This window comes from Procambarus clarkii, chromosome 2 (assembly GCF_040958095.1).
Source record: "Procambarus clarkii isolate CNS0578487 chromosome 2, FALCON_Pclarkii_2.0, whole genome shotgun sequence".
In the NCBI taxonomy this organism is placed as follows: Eukaryota; Metazoa; Arthropoda; class Malacostraca; order Decapoda; family Cambaridae; genus Procambarus; species Procambarus clarkii.
Genome location: NC_091151.1, coordinates 48,399,257 through 48,417,846, shown reverse-complemented (window position 1 = coordinate 48,417,846; position 18,590 = coordinate 48,399,257). Strand labels below are relative to the sequence as shown.

The window sequence follows — 18,590 nt, the reverse complement described above, 5'->3', positions numbered from 1 at the left end:
ACCAGGTGAGGTTTCCATGACGACCAGGTGAGGTTTCCATGACGACCAGGAGAGGTTTCCATGACGACCAGGAGAGGTTTCCATGACGACCAGGTGAGGTTTCCATGACGACCAGGGGAGGTTTCCATGACGACCAGGAGAGGTTTCCATGACGACCAGGGGATGTTTCCATGACGACCAGGGGAGGTTTCCATGACGACCAGGGGAGGTTTCCATGACGACCAGGAGAGGTTTCCATGACGACCAGGAGAGGTTTCCATGACGACCAGGTGAGGTTTCCATGACGACCAGGAGAGGTTTCCATGACGACCAGGTGAGGTTTCCATGACGACCAGGTGAGGTTTACATGACGACCAGGTGAGGTTTCCATGACGACCAGGGGAGGTTTTCATGACGACCAGGTGAGGTTTACATGACGACCAGGGGAGGTTTACATGACGACCAGGTGAGGTTTACATGACGACCAGATGAGGTTTACATATATTAGTTTACGAACTTTACGAAATTTCACATTCCTCGCAGCGTTTCGAACCTCCTAAGCTGTTTAATAAATCCAAACAAAGTCGCCATAATTGAGAAAAGATCAACAGGTTTCGTTAATAGATGAATTAATCTATGAATTCTAGATTTGGTCTGTTACCTCGTGTTGTGTTGTGCTGCTCAGTTCAAGTATCTGTTAAAGTTTCTCTTTCAAGACCTCTCACTTGGTCTGTGTTTCTCAGACCTGGTCCTCCACCGTCACCCTCGACCCCCAAGTCCCACCTCATGATCTGTCTTACACAGGTTGTAAGATTCACCAGTTGATTGACAGTTAAGAGACGGGACCAAAGAGCCAGAGCTCAACCCCCGCAAACACAACTAGGTAAGTACAGGTGATCGTGTAGTCATGACCAGAAAACATTTCATAGTTCCTCATCAAACTCATCAATAGAAATAAAGTCCAATGGTAAAGATGGACGCAAACTACACGTAATCCACCGGATAAATGCGTCGTAATGGCTGGACGCAGCGAGTGACGCAGCGAGTAGTGACATAGAAGCAGATTTCACCCTCTTTATATTCTTGATTCACAAAAACCACATCGATAGGTTATGTTGAACAATATAACATTTCTTAATTCCGTTAAACTACGAGGGGGAGGGACAGGGAGACTTGCAACATAACAAGATATTGCAAGTCAACTCATTGCAACTCATAGTTAATTGGTATGACGAATTGCTGATGACTTGTCTTCCACAGTCTCTTCACTTCCTTGTTTCAATCATTTTTAGATGTATCTAGACGTGGGTGTGGATACCTTTTGGCTGTCGCGTGATGCTCTACTCAGAATTGCCTCTCCTCTTCTCTTCTGACTCCGAGGTATTCGTCCCCTGTTCTTATGTACCTCTGTGTTCTCATGTTCTTGGTGTCATATGTTTCTCTCATTCTTTCCTGCTCGTCGGCCGCTTGTGTTGATGAGTTATTCGTTGGTTTCTCTGCGGATGGGAATGTGCACTATCTACTGGTTCTCACACCTGTGTACTCATCTAATTGTACTTGCGGCGGTTGAGCTCTGGTTCTTTGGTCCCGCCTCTCAACCGTCAATCAACAGGTGTAGAGGTTCCTGAGCCTACTGGGCTCTGCCATATCTACATTTGAAACTGTGTATTAGGTAGTGATGTGGTGGAGGCTGACTCCATACACAGTTTCAAATGTAGTGTGTGTGTGTGTGTGTGTGTGTGTGTGTGTGTGTGTGTGTGTGTGTGTGTGTGTGTGTGTGTGTGTGTGTGTGTGTGTGTGTGTGTGTGTGCGTGCGTGCGTGCGTCGTAAATCACAAATATCATAGGGGGGGAGGGGATAAACGAACAAAAAAAGTTAATAAAAGTTATAATGGTGACCAAGAAGGGGGAGACCAACTTGAGAGTGGTGCGAGTGACAAGGACCGCTCCGCATGTGAGAGAACACGGTATAATGTTGACCTTAATAAGAATACTTGAGTTAACCCCCCTTCCCCCCCACCCCCCTAGACCAGTGACCCGCAAGGCTGCCACATCTCTGCTATTATTCCACTATTGCCACATCTCTGCTATTATTCCACTATTGCCACATCTCTAGCATTATTCCACTATTGCCACATCTCTGGCATTATTCCACTATTGCCATATCTCTGACATTATTCCACTATTGCCACATCTCTGGCATTATTCCACTACTGCCACATCTCTAGCATTATTCCACTATTGCCATATCTCTGGCATTATTCCACTATTGCCATATCTCTGGCATTATTCCACTATTGCCACATCTCTGCCATTATTCCACTATTGCCACATCCCCGCATCATGCCACTGTTGCTAATTCCTATCTACCAGGCACACTCCCTGCCCGACGAAGCGACTTAGAGAGTACCAGTAATGTAACCGACCAACACACTACACTACAAAGTCTGACAGAAACACTCCCAATCACACCTGCTATAATACCACATATACAAAACTAATACCAAATAATAATAATAATATTAATAATATTATTATTATTTATACTCTAATTGTTGTTGTTTATCATTTATCAACATCACTGATGTGTGTGTGTGTGTGTGTGTGTGTGTGTGTGTGTGTGTGTGCACTACACAAGAGCACATGACCCCACCCCCGTCAACCATACTGTGCCAGAACCATATATACACTGCAGGACAAAGGCACTATACCATGTCAACACACCCCCTCCCCCCTCCCCCCACAATACCCCCCCCCCCCCTCACTAAATCACCCCCACACTATAATACTCCTTAATTCTAGCTTCCCACAGCACTTTGGTCTTCCTCTATAGGACTCCTCCGACCACCACACCCCTACCACACCTCCTCCAACACCCCCACCACACCTACCCCCCTCTCAAGCCCCCCCCCCCCCACACACCTCCCAAGCCAGCAAGGGCGACAGTGATGACAGCTCCCCAGCACCTAAGGGCTGTCTATTGTAAACTGGATCACAAATCACCACTACCAAGGTATTGAAAATCTTTAGTCACGTTGTACTCCACCTCACAATTCGTGAGCGACAGTGCCAACACCGTGGCAGTGCCAAGGCCATGACAGTGCCAAGCCCCTGACAGTGCCAAGCCCCTGACAGTGCCAACCCCATGACAGTGCCAAGCCCCTGACAGTGCCAAGCCCCTGACAGTGCCAAGCCCATGACAGTGGTGATGCTTGGAGATAAATCACAGCAAATTGCACTTTATAACCAGGAAGAATTTCACAGTAAATCACATTTGAATTCCACATCGCAAGAGATCTGAAGTATACTGTAAATCATTGAAAACGTAAAATATCACAATAAAAAAAACACCACCTCAGTACACCATACGAGAATACCACACTATAAATAGGACGGTAAACCAAAGTACATCAATTTGTAAATCAGACTGTAAATTAGATTGTAGTACATCGTAAATTTGACGGTAAACCACTGTAAATAACTGGATAAACAGGAGTATACCATAATGTAAATGAGATTACACCAGGGAGAATAACACACAATATCACAGGCTACATAAAAGTATACCACATTGTAAATCACTCGGTAAACCATGTTGTAAATCACAGGGTTAACCTCACCATAAACCATGTTGTAAATCAGAGTAAACCTCACCGTAAACCATGTTGTAAATCACAGGGTTAACCTCACCATAAACCATGCTGTAAATCACAGGGTTAACCTCACTGTAAACCATGCTGTAAATCACAGTTAACCTCACCATAAACCATGCTGTAAATCACAGGGTTAACCTCACCTTAAACCATGCTGTAAATCACAGGGTTAACCTCACCGTAAACCATGCTGTAAATCACAGGGTTAACCTCACCATAAACCATGTTGTAAATCACAGGGTTAACCTCACCATAAACCATGCTGTAAATCACAAGGTAAACCTCACCATAAACCATGCTGTAAATCACAGGGTTAACCTCACCATAAACCATGTAAATCACGGAGTTAACCTCACCATAAACCATGTAAATCACAGGGTTAACCTCACCGTAAACCATGCTGTAAATCACAGGGTTAACCTTACCATAAACCATGTAAATCACAGGGTTAACCTCACCGTAAACCATGTTGTAAATCACAGGGTTATCCTCACCATAAACCATGCTGTAAATCACAGGGTTAACCTCACCATAAACCATGCTGTAAATTGGGTTAATCTCATCGTAAACCATGTTGTAAATCACAGGGTTAACCTCATCGTAAACCATGCTGTAAATCACAGGGTTAACCTCACCATAAACCATGTTGTAAATCAGAGGGTAAACCTCACCATAAACCATGCTGTAAATTGGATTAATCTCACCATAAACCATGTTGTAAATCACAGGGTTAACCTCACCATAAACCATGTTGTAAATCACAGGGTTAACCTCACCATAAACCATGTTGTAAATCAGAGGGTAAACCTCACCATAAACCATGCTGTAAATTGGATTAATCTCACCATAAACCATGTTGTAAATCACAGGGTTAACCTCACCATAAACCATGTTGTAAATCACAGGGTTAACCTCACCATAAACCATGTTGTAAATCACAGGGTTAACCTCACCGTAAACCATGCTGTAAATTACAGGGTTAACCTCACCATAAACCATGCTGTAAATCACAGGGTAAACCTCACCGTAAACCATGTAAATCACAGGGTTAACCTCACCGTAAACCATGCTGTAAATTACAGGGTTAACCTCACCATAAACCATGCTGTAAATCACAGGGTAAACCTCACCGTAAACCATGTAAATCACAGGGTTAACCTCACCATAAACCATGCTGTAAATCACAGGGTTAACCTCACCATAAACCATGCTGTAAATCACAGGGTAAACCTCACCATAAACCACACGGTAAATCAGCAAGCCGGACATATAACAACCGGTCATAATCGAGGACAAATGACCAAACTTTCAGCAACCATTGTCCTCGAAAATTATCTGTATCAGTCAACAACAGGTAACCGGCTTCCGGCTGCGGCCAGATGTCCGTAGAGGCGTGATCGGTAACGCGTTCCACCCTTCTCACCCCCCCCCCCCATTCCTCCCCCCTCTAGGGGTGGGGCATACACCCCCTCCCTTGGGTCAAAACAAGGACACTAACCCCCCTCTCACACACACACTAAGAATAACAAACACATCGCCTGCTTTAAGCAACAAAGAATCAACATTTAACTAACACCCCAAAAAACGACTAATGCCATTAAGAGGGCGCTGTGCTCGGGAGGTGCAAAGTACTTATGGAACTCACGCATTAAACTGCATTAAACTTACAAAGGACTTGTAAAGCTTGCTCTCAAATGCAGCTTGAACTCGAAAGTTATGTTGCAAAGTAGTTAATGTGGAGACAACCGATTGTAAGCTAGCAATTCAAGGAGTAATATAGAGTATAACTAGCAATTCAAAGTGTAACTTGGAATACAAAATGTTACTATCAATGCAAAGTGCAACTAGCAATACAAAATATTTGTAACTAACAATCCAGAATGATTGTAGCTAACAATAACAAAAATATATTACTGCTGAAAAAAAGGGCACAATACTGAACTTGGGCCAGAAACAATACACCTGGATAAACAACTGCTACACCGCTGGGCTCTAAGTCAATAATCACTACACATAAAACACCTGATAAAACCCCACTAACAAACACCTGATAAAACCCCACTAACAAACACCTGATAAAACCCCACTAACAAACACCTGATAAAACCCCACTAACAAACACCTGATAAAACACCACCACCACAATTAAAAAAAAACACCACCAAACACCCAATAGAAAAAACACCATCAACAAACACTAACCAGAAACATTTGACAACCCCCCCCCCCTCACCCCTAAAAACAAAACAAAAAACTTACATTTAAAGCTTGCAACCCCCCCCCCCCACCCAAAAAAATATATATACCAAAAAAGAAATCCGACAAATAAAATTAATGGCGTCCGGTTGCTAATGTGGAGAGCCGGTGAAAATCCTTTAATTGAACATTGATATGATATGAAAACCCCCGATGTGGTCCGGGTGGGCTAGGCTCGTGCTATGGAATGTATTAACTATCAACACCGCCGACTACTGCCGCTTGTTCCGCCTGATTTATCATGTCGACAACTGGCCAAATCCTTGTCATGATGGCCCGGCCAGATTAATGGAAAAATATATATGTGCGAATGGATATCATCTGAGCTTTTACATAACATTATTGTTTGTGTAATTGCTGATATTATTTTTTGAAGTTAGGGATATTTTGAGCGGGATGAACAGAAGCTTTGTACATTGCAATGGCAATTATAATTAAGGAATTAGAGCAGGTTAAATCAGGTTAGGTTAGGGAGGGATAGGTTGGGTTAGGTTGGGTTGGGTTAGGTTATGTGAGGTGAGACTAGGGTACGGTAAGCTTGGTTAGGTTTGAGTAATAAAATTTAACAATTCTATTTACAGAAACATAAGGAATTAAATTCTGGCGTAAATGGAAGTGACATCAATAAGATCTACTGGTTTTGTCGATTTTGGGTCATCTCTTAAGAGTTTTTAGTCATATCAAAGAGTTTTGGCGTCGCATCTAAGAGTTTTTAGTCATATCTAAGAGGTTTTGGTCGTATCTAAAAACTTTGCGAAGTATCAAAGAAATTTTGGGTTGTACCTAAGAGTTTTGGGTCGTAATAAGAGTTATAGAGCATATCTAAGAGTTTCGGGTCGTATCTACGAGTTCGGATAAACGAGAAATGATATGTCCGAACAAGTGGAAATGAACTAGGCGAAGTTAGTCAATTTAGAGAAATTATGAAAATTCTGGGAGGAATTAAAATTTTTGTTTAAAGGACTGGAATTAGAGGGAGGAGATAGATTAGAATGAAGAGATGGATTAGAATTAGAAAATAAGCGAATGATGTAAAACACATCACCTTTTACACATGAAAAGTGTAAAAGCGAGTCAATATAGTGATGATAAGCCGACGAGGAGTCACAATAACGTGGCTGAAATATGTTGACCAAACCACACACTAGAAAGTGAAGAGACGACGTTTCGGTCCGTCCTGGACCATTCTCAAGTCGAGTGTGATGATAGTGATGATAACTTGGCATAAATCGTGTAAGCCGCAGGTATGGATAAGTAACAATAATCCTAATAAATGACGCGCTGTAGGACCAGAGACTGGATAAGCTTGGATAATTATGCTGAGCAAAAATGCACAACAGCACTGATATAAAGTAGGTGTCGAAGAATCCGGATAAGCGAGTAGTACAGTCGAAAAGCGAGACTCCGGACACAGGGATAATTCGAATAAGCGAGTGGTGAAGAGTAGGCGCATCGGGAGAGGCCATTTAGCCCAAATTTACTGCCCATTGGCCGTAATAACATCAAAGATTTAAAATGCCGTTAGCGGGGAAAATATGGATAGGATTCCCCGAGGCGCAGATGGGCGGCCAAATGTGATGTGTAAGATTTGTTTCATGTGTGACAGAGGACCGTGTTTGTCAGCAGGCAGGGAGCGGCTATGGTACTTAGCTGTGGCTCTAGCTAGCTCTCTCTCTCTAGCTCTGTCTAGCTCTCTCTCTCTCTCTCTGTCTAGCTCTCTCTCTCTGTCTAGCTCTCTCTCTCTCTCTCTGTCTAGCTCCCCCTCTCTCTCTCTCTAGCTCTCACCCTTTATCTCTCTCTCTCTCTCTCTGTCTAGCTCTCACCCTCTCTCTCTCTAGCTCTCACCCTCTATCTCTCTCTCAATGACAACCACGGATAGGAATACTATGATCAATTCATTATTCTATCCATTTAGACTGGTCGATACAGCGACGATCTCGCTTCGTGTGAGGTCAGAGTTCGATCCCGATGGTCCAAATCCCAGCACTTAGTCTGTCCTTTATCCCTATCAAGTATTTTATAGCCACACTGCTGAGTGTGTTCCTCCCCCGCGATAACTGCCTAACTATTCACACAACTTGCAAAATATGTAATTATAAATATGTGTACTTCTAATTTTCAGTTTCTTTACTATCGCCTCCAAACTCCTTACTGCAATATTTGTTTCTTTACTGCTGAGAGTGCATGGTTGCTACTCTCGGCTAGGAACCACTGCCACTACATAATAACACCACCAAAACGTAACTAATCTATGAAAAACCATTGCGGCAATACAGTGGGATCGAACTCTGGTGGAGCCTGGACTCCCAAGTAATATCGCTTCTAGATTTACGGAGACCTCGTTACTCTCTCGGGAACAGGGTGCAAATAATTGATATCTCTATCGCAGGTGACAGCAAGATCGCTCGGAGCGATTTTGGGGGAACAGAATTTATACGTACTTCGAACTGTCAGTACTAAAAGTTTTCTCCAACTCTAGTGTTTCATAATTTATAGAATTCGATTTTTTATTCCGGGGAAGAGCTGGGTGAGGTCCGCTAATTTGTCAAGTAATTTATAACGAGTTAAAATATATTTCTGTCCATTTTTTCTCAGGTTGTAATTTTTTTTAGATTGATATAAAAAATATATTTTATTTATTTGAGAGATTTGGGTGATGAATGAAGGAGGAGGTTAGTGGTGATCTGGTCACTACGGGGAGGGGAATGATGGAGCAGGATAAAGCGCAGATAAGGATAGTTGTGATGATAAAGGTGAAGCAAAGCATAAACAAACTGGAAAGCGGTTGGTAAATAAGATATAAGCGAGGGTTGTGGGCTCAGAGCAGGGGACACACAAGATCATGTGCACGCATATTATCTCCTCCCTTACACACACACACACACACACACACACACACACACACACACGCACACACACACACACACACACACACACACACACACACACACACACACACACACACACACACACATGACGTAGGGGGCCATAACCAGTGAGGTAAATTAGAATAACATATTTGAGGGGTTTTGCTGAGGTAGAAGAGAGATGAGGCCTGGAGTGTAGAAACATTTGTGCCCTCTCTTACTGGTCTGTTGCTCACTTTCCTCCTCCTCCTCCTCTTCCTACTTCCCCCCCTCATACTCCTGCTGCTTACCCTCCTACCCCCTACTCCCCCTCATACTCCTGCTGCTTACCCTCCTACCCCCTACTCCCCCTCATACTCCTGCTGCTTACCCTCCTACCCCCTACTCCCCCTCATACTCCTGCTGCTTACCCTCCTACCCCCTACTCCCCCTCATACACCTGCTGCTTACCCTCCTACCCCCTACTCCCCCTCATACTCCTGCTGCTTACCCTCCTACCCCCTACTCCCCCTCATACTCCTGCTGCTTACCCTCCTACCCCCTACTCCCCCTCATACTCCTGCTGCTTACCCTCCTACCCCCTACTCCCCCTCATACTCCTGCTGCTTACCCTCCTACCCCCTACTTTTCTACTTTTTTCCCCTAATTCTACTCTACGTATTCCTTCTCCACATCTTTCATTTCAATTCACCCTACTCTACTTTATAATTCCATCACTAACATGAGAGAAGCACACACAAACTGGATAACATCGGCAGCATACGGGACGCTGGCCAACATTAGATCGTTTAGAAACCTAAATCTAGACCCCTTGATAGCAACCTACACAACATTTGTCAGACCAATACTAGAATATGCAGCTGGAATCCGTACTTGTGACGCATAAAACAAAAATTGACAAAGTACAGAGGTAAGCAACAAGATTCGTGCTAGAGCTAAGAGGATTAAGGTATGAGATTAAGCTGATAGAACTAAATCTCACTGCCCTAGAGGATAGAAGAAACATAGGAGATATGATCCCAATATACAAGATACTGAGGCGAATAGTCAAGATAGACAAGGATAGCCATTTTAAATTGCAACTACGGCAGGAGGACACAGGTTGAAACTGGGAACAAATGAGCCGAAGGGATGGAAAGAAATACGGAAAGAAAGCCAATAGTAAACAAGAGGAACGCACTGAATTGGAAGGTGAGAATAGTTAAAGTATAAGACAAGAGGTACAAGAGGGCTAGTAGGCCGGGCATCAGGAGCTAGAGCTCAGTGTGCCGTAGTGAGGGATAGGTGAGCACCACCACCTTGCCCGCCTGTTGCTTCTCCACACCCGGGCCAGTCTTGCGGGACGGCTCTAAGTCCGCCCCACCTGAAATATTCACAAACTCTAGAGAAAAAATAAAGTGATTTCTATCAATGATGCAGAACCGCTTAGATCCCGGGCGCGTCGCTAGTAACAGTGGGAGCTGAGAGTGATACCTGGGAGCTGGCACCTCAGAGATCGTCTACAATGTCTCGGACCTCATCTATGTCGGTGTAAAAGACTTTAGAACTTCTTTCTTCTTTGGCTTTCTCACTTACAAGCTCTCTACGGTGTGGAAAGTTGCTGGGAGTGGGAAGCATCTATCTTGAGGTTATCTTGAGATGATTTCGGGGCTCCAGTGTCCCCGCGGCCCGGTCCTCGACCAGGCCTCCACCCCCAGGAAGCAACCCGTGACAGCTGACTAACACCCAGGTACCTATTTACTGCTAGGTAACAGGGGCATAGGATGAAAGAAACTCTGCCCATTGTTTCTCGCCGGCGCCCGGGATCGAACCCGGGACCACAGGATACCAGTAATAGATTCCCAAACAACTGAAATCTAGATTCCTTTACGAAAATGTCTCATTACTGAAAATAATTTCAAGCAATAATGCCCTTTATATAGTTTTATTTATTTATTTCTATATACAAGAGTTGTTACAGTCTTGTACAGCCACTGGCACGCGTAGCGTTTCCGGCAAGTCCTTAATCCTAATATTTTTCGCAATACGACCCCGCCCAATCGTTTAACAACCAGGTACCCATTTTACTGTTGGGTAAACAGAGGCGACAGTTAAGGATTGGCGCCCAGTATATCCTCCCCGGCCAGGATGCGAACCCAGGCCAGGATGTGAACCCAGGCCAGGATGTGAACCCAGGCCAGGATGTGAACCCAGGCCAAAGCGCTCGCGAAACGCCAGGCGAGTGGCTTACCACTACGCCACGGGGACTACTAAATTTCCAACCCACGAAGCTCAGAACGAGGGCGTCTAATGGTAGCTGACCACCGTTAACCACCTGCCATATATTTACGTTAACCACCTGCTATATAAACATACAAAACGTGGCATCAATATCACCAGTGAACATTTTCCTGTTTTAAACATGATTAAATTAACCACGCGACCCACACAAGTGAAATGAAAGTGACAACATTTGTCTGGGAAGGTGACTCGATCGCGGCTAGGAAATACAAACCGAAGCTGTCTCTATTTTCCGCTTGTTACAACTTGTAATAAAGTTGTTACATCTTGGCTTAACGTGTTTATGACGTATTAGAACGTTGTTACAACTTGTAATAAAGTTGTTACATCGTGGCTTAACGTGTTTATGACGTATTAGAACGTTGTTACAACTTGCTATATTGGTTGTTATAACTGGTTAGGTGTTAAAACTTGTTCGAACATTGTACCAACGTCGTAGTTTCGGTGTGTGTCTGGCGGGATTCGATCGAGTGTGAGTGGAACTCAATGCTAATAGTTAAATAATATTTCCGCTACACAGTGTGTCAGTGTACTTCACCGTGTAAGTGTATTTGGAGAAGCAATTAATCTCTAATGACTGAACTAGAGGAGAAGTTCGCGAGAGCCCAGGTGAACTGCCAATTATAGCTAATATAATATGCTACAAATATATATATATATTTTAGCACACAAAAGCTGCATGGTATAGTGGTATACTGGTATGAGTAATGTAATATATCAAGTGTTGGTTTTCCCTATTATTAATTTTTTATTAATATTAACACATATAAATCACATTAACGTGGTATATATCAATATGAAAATCCACTAGGGCTGTGAGTTGGGTTCGAACCTGCGACCTACGAACAGTGGTCGCAGGTTTGCACCTACCTATAGTACTAGAGGATTTTTTCATTATTATTATTATTGAAATAATAATGATAACAATAATACTAATATTATAATTATTAATATTACTACTCCATAATTATTCTACCTGTTTCATCTGCCACAACGTATAAAATACAAAATGTTAACCTAACTAGAAGCTTACGAACCTAACCCATCCCCCTTCCTAACCTAAGCAACCGATTCATAGAAAACGTGGATACTGTGAGCCGCTACTAGTCATAGTACCTTGTAACTTGTACCTTGGGGCCCACAAGGTACAGGAAGAGACGTGGTGGTTGACTGATAAAGATTAAGCCACCCAAGAGGTGGCATGGGCATGAATAGCCCGACAACGACGTGGTAGTTGAGAGACCGGGTGCTGCAGAGAGCACACGGCTCACAGACAACAATGAAGGCAAACGCTCGCACTCAAAATTCAAATTCAACCTTATGTAAATGTTGATTTATTTCCATTTATATGTAATGTGGCTGGCGAGGGATGGTAGGTCTGCTGTGTGTTTGTTGAGGAGAGAAAACTGCGGAGAGCAGACGACTGCTGCATCACACACTAGGGGAGAGCAGACGACTGCTGCATCACACACTAGGGGAGAGGAGACAACTGCTGCATCACACACTAGGGAAGAGGAGACAACTGCTGCATCACACACTAGGGAAGAGGAGACAACTGCTGCATCACACACTAGGGAAGAGGAGACAACTGCTGCATCACACACTAGGGGAGAGGAGATGACTACAGCATCACACACTATGGGAGAGGAGACACATACAGCATCACACACTAGGGGAGAGGAGACACATACAGCATCGCACACTATGGGAGAGGAGACACATACAGCATCACACACTATGGGAGAGGAGACACATACAGCATCACACACTAGGGGAGAGGAGACACCTACAGCATCACACACTAGGGGAGAGGAGACCCCTACAGCATCACACACTATGGGAGAGGAGACACATACAGCATCACACACTATGGGAGAGGAGACACCTACAGCATCCCACACACTGACAATCACCTTATCTCTAACAAGAGAGAGTACACTTTAGTTATCCATAATTCAGCTGCGTTTATCGGTATTAAATTCTAATGAAGATTAACATGATAAACATACATAGAGTAATAATCCATAAATATGATAATCCTAATCAAAAGAATTTTCCCATTTACGTAAGCGCATTGATGTACGGTTCATGCGCATGCGCGCTCCGGCACCCACGTAGTGAAGTGGGTGATACAGTCACGGGGGTCTCCGTGGCCTAGTGGCTGCGGGAGCAACACGTACCATCCCAGGAACCTAGATTTCTAGGAACATTCTCGTCTCTTGTGTTTCTAAGAAACACAAAAGATGTGTTAAGTCTGCATTCTTAATCTGTTAATTCTTACATTCATCCTATTCTTAAGCTCATCCGCTTGTTTAGTTAGTACTTATAGTAACGATGAGGACCATAGTACATATATGACATAATGGACAATTAGAAAGTGGAAATTGTTACTATTGTGTTTGGATTAACCGGAAAAGGTTTTGTATTTGTTGCAAAGACAACCTAACCTAACCTAACCTTCCTAGGGCCTAATACACGCTATCTGAGGCCTAATAAAGTACATATAAGTACTATACTAGGCCTAGGAATATTTCACTTTGTTTATTAACTTTATTTTTATCTTACTCTATAAAATGAATAGTACCAAATTCTACTATCTAATTGCTTAGTACGTCAATATTTGTACTATGGTGCAGTTACAAAACAGTACTATCGAAACAGGAGGATGAGTTGTATTCTTACACTCATCCTAATCTTCCCTTTGTCTTACCTGTTCCTCACCTCTCATCTTACTCTCATCTTAGCATATATTTGCCTTCCATTCTTCTATTACTCGACTTGATAATGGTCCAGAATGGACCGAAACGTGTCACAAGGAATATGAAAAGTACCAGCCTTCCTTGTTTCGCTCTCTCATAAACTGTATTATGTATTATTGAATATACATATTGATTATACAGCGGGGGGTATTATTGACCCCCCTGGCACTGAATAGGCACTGGCACTGACATTGTTATTCCTAGATACTACACACATGTTAATTCCGCTCAACGAGAAGATCTGATCTGAGCCTTGCATCTGGTATATCACATCTGAGTTCTTCATTTCGTCCAAAGGAAATCAGATGAACATCTGATTGGTGACCATTGAACATGGTGTTGTCTGAGTGTCCTGTACAGAGGTCAGCTCTGTGTAGAGGACCTGTGGGGAAAGATAGAGGCCTCTTTTGTTTACAGAAGAGGCAGAGAGAAGTCCGCGATGGAGACTTCGCGGACTATACACCAATACAGATGTATACCGCCTCTCAGTGCATATACACTAGAAGTTTACCTTAATCCTGGACTAAAGTATACTTGCTGGTTAGTTAGTATACTGCAAAGGCCTTAATAACCCTCGCGCAGTTAATAGGACTTAAAAGACCAACACCCAACCTAACCAAGTCCCACCACATCGAGTGTGTATCAATCAGATTCATCTCCACTTGCAAATACTTGAGATCACATAAACAAAAATTATTTATCGCTATGAGAGGTCGGGGTGCTGAAGGCGACGACCATGGGAAAGGAATCAAATATGCAGGAGAGAAAAGTTAGTATTATCATGAATATGTTACCACGGTGATTGGCCTCCCTCCCTCCCTCACCTTGTGTGATGGTGGGTGTCACACCTCTCTCTCTCTCTCTCTCTCTCTCTCTCTCTCTCTCTCTCTCTCTCTCTCTCTCTCTCTCTCTCTCTCTCTCTCTCTCTCTCTCTCATTATTCGTTCGCCCCAAAGATTCCTCCAACCTCACAACATTCCCAAGTCTCCCACTCACCCCCATTACAGACAGTCCCACACCGAGTACTCATCAGTGCCTCGGAGAGTGCCAACTCTGGTGCCAACGGTAATTAAGGAGGGTTCTGCTGCAGGCAGTGCCAACCAGTGCAACCTTATCAATATAATACGATTGGCTGTTGACCTGACGCGTCGGCCAAGTACTGCCCCGTTTTAAAGATGAATAAATGAGTTCTGATGAATGAACTAGTGGAGAGGTGGTTGTGTTGTGTGATGTACCATGTTGTGTGTGTGTGTGTGTGTGTGTGTGTGTGTGTGTGTGTGTGTGTGTGTGTGTGTGTGTGTGTGTGTGTGTGTGTGTGTGTGTGTGTGTGTGTGCGTGCGTGAGTGCGTGTACTGAAGAATTACCCCAGTTCTCCCGCCTCGCGACGAGCACAATGCCGTTCTCTCAGGCGTCGCCGCCTTGAGCGGCAACTCCGCCAAGCGGCAAGAATCAAAACTACGATTTTAAACCTCGCTTGACATTTGAGCCGTCGCGAGGCTCCCGCCACTACTTCTGAGACAGGTAAAGAAGTGCACAATCTTCAAACGAAAGCTCGTTATCCTCTTGCGCAGACGAGAGCAGCAGTAGCCACAACAGCCGGCCATGCTCCGGTGGCGAGAGTGAGCCAAGTTTCCCGCTCCGAGTCCAGGCACAGAGTGAACTGCGCATGCGTCTCCTGAAATCCATACCTGTGACGTCACGCTGGAAGCTGGAAAAAGAATGTCCACTCTTCAGTGACGAAATATTTTTTATTTACAGATTCTAGCTATGAATATCCTCTACATTTCTACTGGTTAAGACCGCGGTGCGATACAGAACGAGGCTTTATGAGAGAAACATACATATGACAGTCTATAAGAGCAACATTAGACGACACTGAGGATAAATCAGGCATCTGGCAACAATGAGGGTGACGTCACACCCAATGGACGGTACAGGTGGTCTGATAGATAGACAAATACAATAAACATTGGTGCGTTAGCTTCATTTTCCTTGCAAACGTGGAAGTGACTGGAGCGCAAGTGGTGGTTGCTGGCCACACGGTAAACAGTGCAAGGGAAGTCGACCGTTTGACAGTGAAATGCACAGTTCAGAATTTTGATTCAATGCGACAGAGATTTACGCGTTATTTTAGATAATTTTGTGTACACTAAGCTCGGCCACAACCAAGAACGGGAACCCTTTTATTATACTAACTTAAACATATATATATAAATATAAATATTTAAATCGAGCGAGAACGATTGCGATTATCAAAATGAACTCTTGAAGAAAAGTGGGAAAACAAAATGCCGGTGGAGTGATGCAGAGAGCTGGAGTCTGCCATGTTGTTGTCCCCGCCAGTGCCGCGAAGACAAGCAAGTGAAGCCATCACAGGGGTTCCCGCTCCCTCAAACGCCCCCGACCTCCACCACCGCCTCCAGCATCCACATCACAGCCTTCTGTTGGGCCTCCGGTCGCCACCATCCCCTTCAAGAGCGCTAGTGCCCCCTGTTCCACCTCCTTCTGCCGCCCCTCCGCCGCGTCTTCACCGAAACTAATCTGACAGTAAGGGGATCTCGCCGGAGGCTGAGCCCTGCACAGATCACTCGCTGCCTGAGCCCCTGCGCTAGGGACACCCAAGTCGGCAGCGGTAAAGGAGATAGAGAGGATTTCTTTGCTGGAAAATTGGGGATCAAAGTGGCAGGCAAGACATGAAGTTAATGGCTAGAGTGGTTGGTTTGTTCCTCTTGCCTTCGGGGATTGCCGTCGGGTAGTAGTGTCAGTCTCTGGAGTGTAGACAATTATGTCGTGCTTATGAGGACAGTTCGGCCACCCCGGTGTTGTCGACTCACCCTCTTGTTAGCTAGCAATAGTCTCACACGTTCAAGATCTCGTCCCTGTCGCCGCTGACTTTGGTGATTGGTAATTCTAGCAGATAGGAATATTTCGTGATTAATGAAGCTTTTGGTATAGTTTTGCCACAGTCGGAAGCGACGGAAGAGTAAATCCCGCTAATCATCGTCGGAAAACCTACCCCGCGCCACAGCGTGCTGTCACGCCGCCAGCCGCAGGTCGCCGCGGTAAACCCCCGCTACTTGCGCTGCACAAGACGCTGGAAGCCTCCTGCAGGATGTACTCTCCGGACAAAATGATGAGTTCTAAGCCGCTAGGAGGACCCATCTCGACCAACGGAGGTGGAGGGTTCACCGGCCGCTACAGCCCAACTTACCGCTCGCCCGACCCGATGCGGCGATGCATGAGCAACGCACCTGTCTCCGTAAGTCACACCTGTCTTCTTCTCCTCCACACATTTGCAATAATCTCACTCTATATTATTTGCGTCTCATGCTCTTTTATTTTCATAGCGTCACGGTTGTATTTTTGTGTGTTTTGTGTTGCGTTAGAGTGTTTATTTCGCCATCACTGATAATGAGGTCTAGTAATTGTATCATGTATTGATTCATTTCTCACACATAGATTAATATTTGCATGCATGCAATTGGTGTGTTGCAAGTGTTGACGGACTTGAGCGGTGTGTGGCTCCGACACCACTTAAGCTGCACCATCTCACATTCTTTAGTGATGACATTTTTAATTAAATGTAAGTGACAAGGTGAATAGCAAGCATGCATTAATGACAGCACTGAGGAAGGCATTTAGCTTCATTCACATGTCATCCTTTGTCAGATATTTGTTGTATTTGTTTTTTAAATTGAGTCTAGATGTTGTGATATGTGGTGAAAGGTGGTTAATACTCTGATTTGTTTTGTCATCAACACACATTATTCCTCACTTATGATGGAGTATTTCTAGTGGTACCCAAGAAATAATTAATCATTTGAATAATCGACAATTTTAAACTAATTTGGAAGTTTTTCTTTGTTTTGTCTTGTTGACAATTGTGTTCATGTTCTTGAGTGTAAACAGTCCCGTTGTCTGGTACTTAGCGGGTCACAAACACACTTCCTCACGTCCATACAAGCTTCGTTGGTAACTTAATAACTAATAACGAATGTCTACCATCTTCTTGACTGTTACCAATACCTACGACAAACACTTCATTCTTTCTTCCTGTTTTCCCATAAATCATCGATAATCTTACCTACCAAATAAAGGAGATGTGTAAAATACTTCCCAATAAATTATAATTACGTTTAACAAGCGCCATCCAAACTTGGAGCAGCAACAAGACTCTGAAACAAGCGCTTCCATCACTAACAACCAATTATTGCTGAGGTGAGAGCTCTCACACCTCAGGTCTCTCTCACACAAGGGGGGTAGAAATAGCCTAAGCTACTCTATCCCTTTGAGATATATTTCTTGCTTATCTCAATAAACATACTTGAACTTGAACTCCCTCACACCTCAGGTGCTAACAACGTCATGGTGATTGAAGCTACGATATATAGAAGCCCAATGGTTACTATATATATGGAGGGCGATATATAGAAGCCCAATGGTTACTATATATATGGAGGGCGATATATAGAAGCCCAATGGTTACTATATATATGGAGGGAACCATAGTTTATGGAAACGTTATATACCATGCTTTAATAGAACCCTTGAATTAATGTTTCCCAAGTTAATCATCGCTGTTGTTGTTTAAGATTCGCTACTTGGAACAAAATGTTCCAAGTAGCACGGGCTATGGTGAGCCCGTAGACTGTCTTAGTTAATCATCGTCTTCTTCTTGTAATGGAGTAAACACTTAAGAAATGTCAGTGACTGATCTTATACAGACTCGGGAAGAAATATTAGTAGATAACATACTGTAGTGAGTTGCCTTGTTTATCAACGAGATTGACCTTATGTA

The 18,590-nt window shown here is 43.9% G+C and overlaps 2 protein-coding genes across 5 annotated transcripts in view; both read left to right on the top strand.

The window, feature by feature from the left end:
- The first annotated feature begins 434 nt into the window (after positions 1-434).
- LOC138366523 (dynein heavy chain-like) lies at positions 435-5,020 on the top strand. The gene is made up of 2 exons (XM_069327563.1): positions 435-445; positions 3,763-5,020. The coding sequence occupies exons 1-2, from the start codon at positions 435-437 to the stop codon at positions 5,018-5,020; spliced, it is 1,269 nt and encodes a 422-aa protein (XP_069183664.1).
- Positions 5,021-15,335: 10,315 nt separating this feature from the next.
- Positions 15,336-18,590, top strand: part of acj6 (abnormal chemosensory protein 6) — a 135,431-nt gene continuing 132,176 nt past the window's right edge. Inside the window, exon 1 of one of the 4 annotated variants that reach the window (XM_069325594.1) lies at positions 15,336-17,051. In XM_069325594.1, coding sequence (XP_069181695.1) covers positions 16,905-17,051 — 147 coding nt within the window. In that variant the 5' untranslated portion in view covers positions 15,336-16,904. The remainder of the gene's footprint in view (positions 17,052-18,590) is intronic. The other 3 variants (XM_069325572.1, XM_069325587.1, XM_069325579.1) reach the window with 3 other exon arrangements.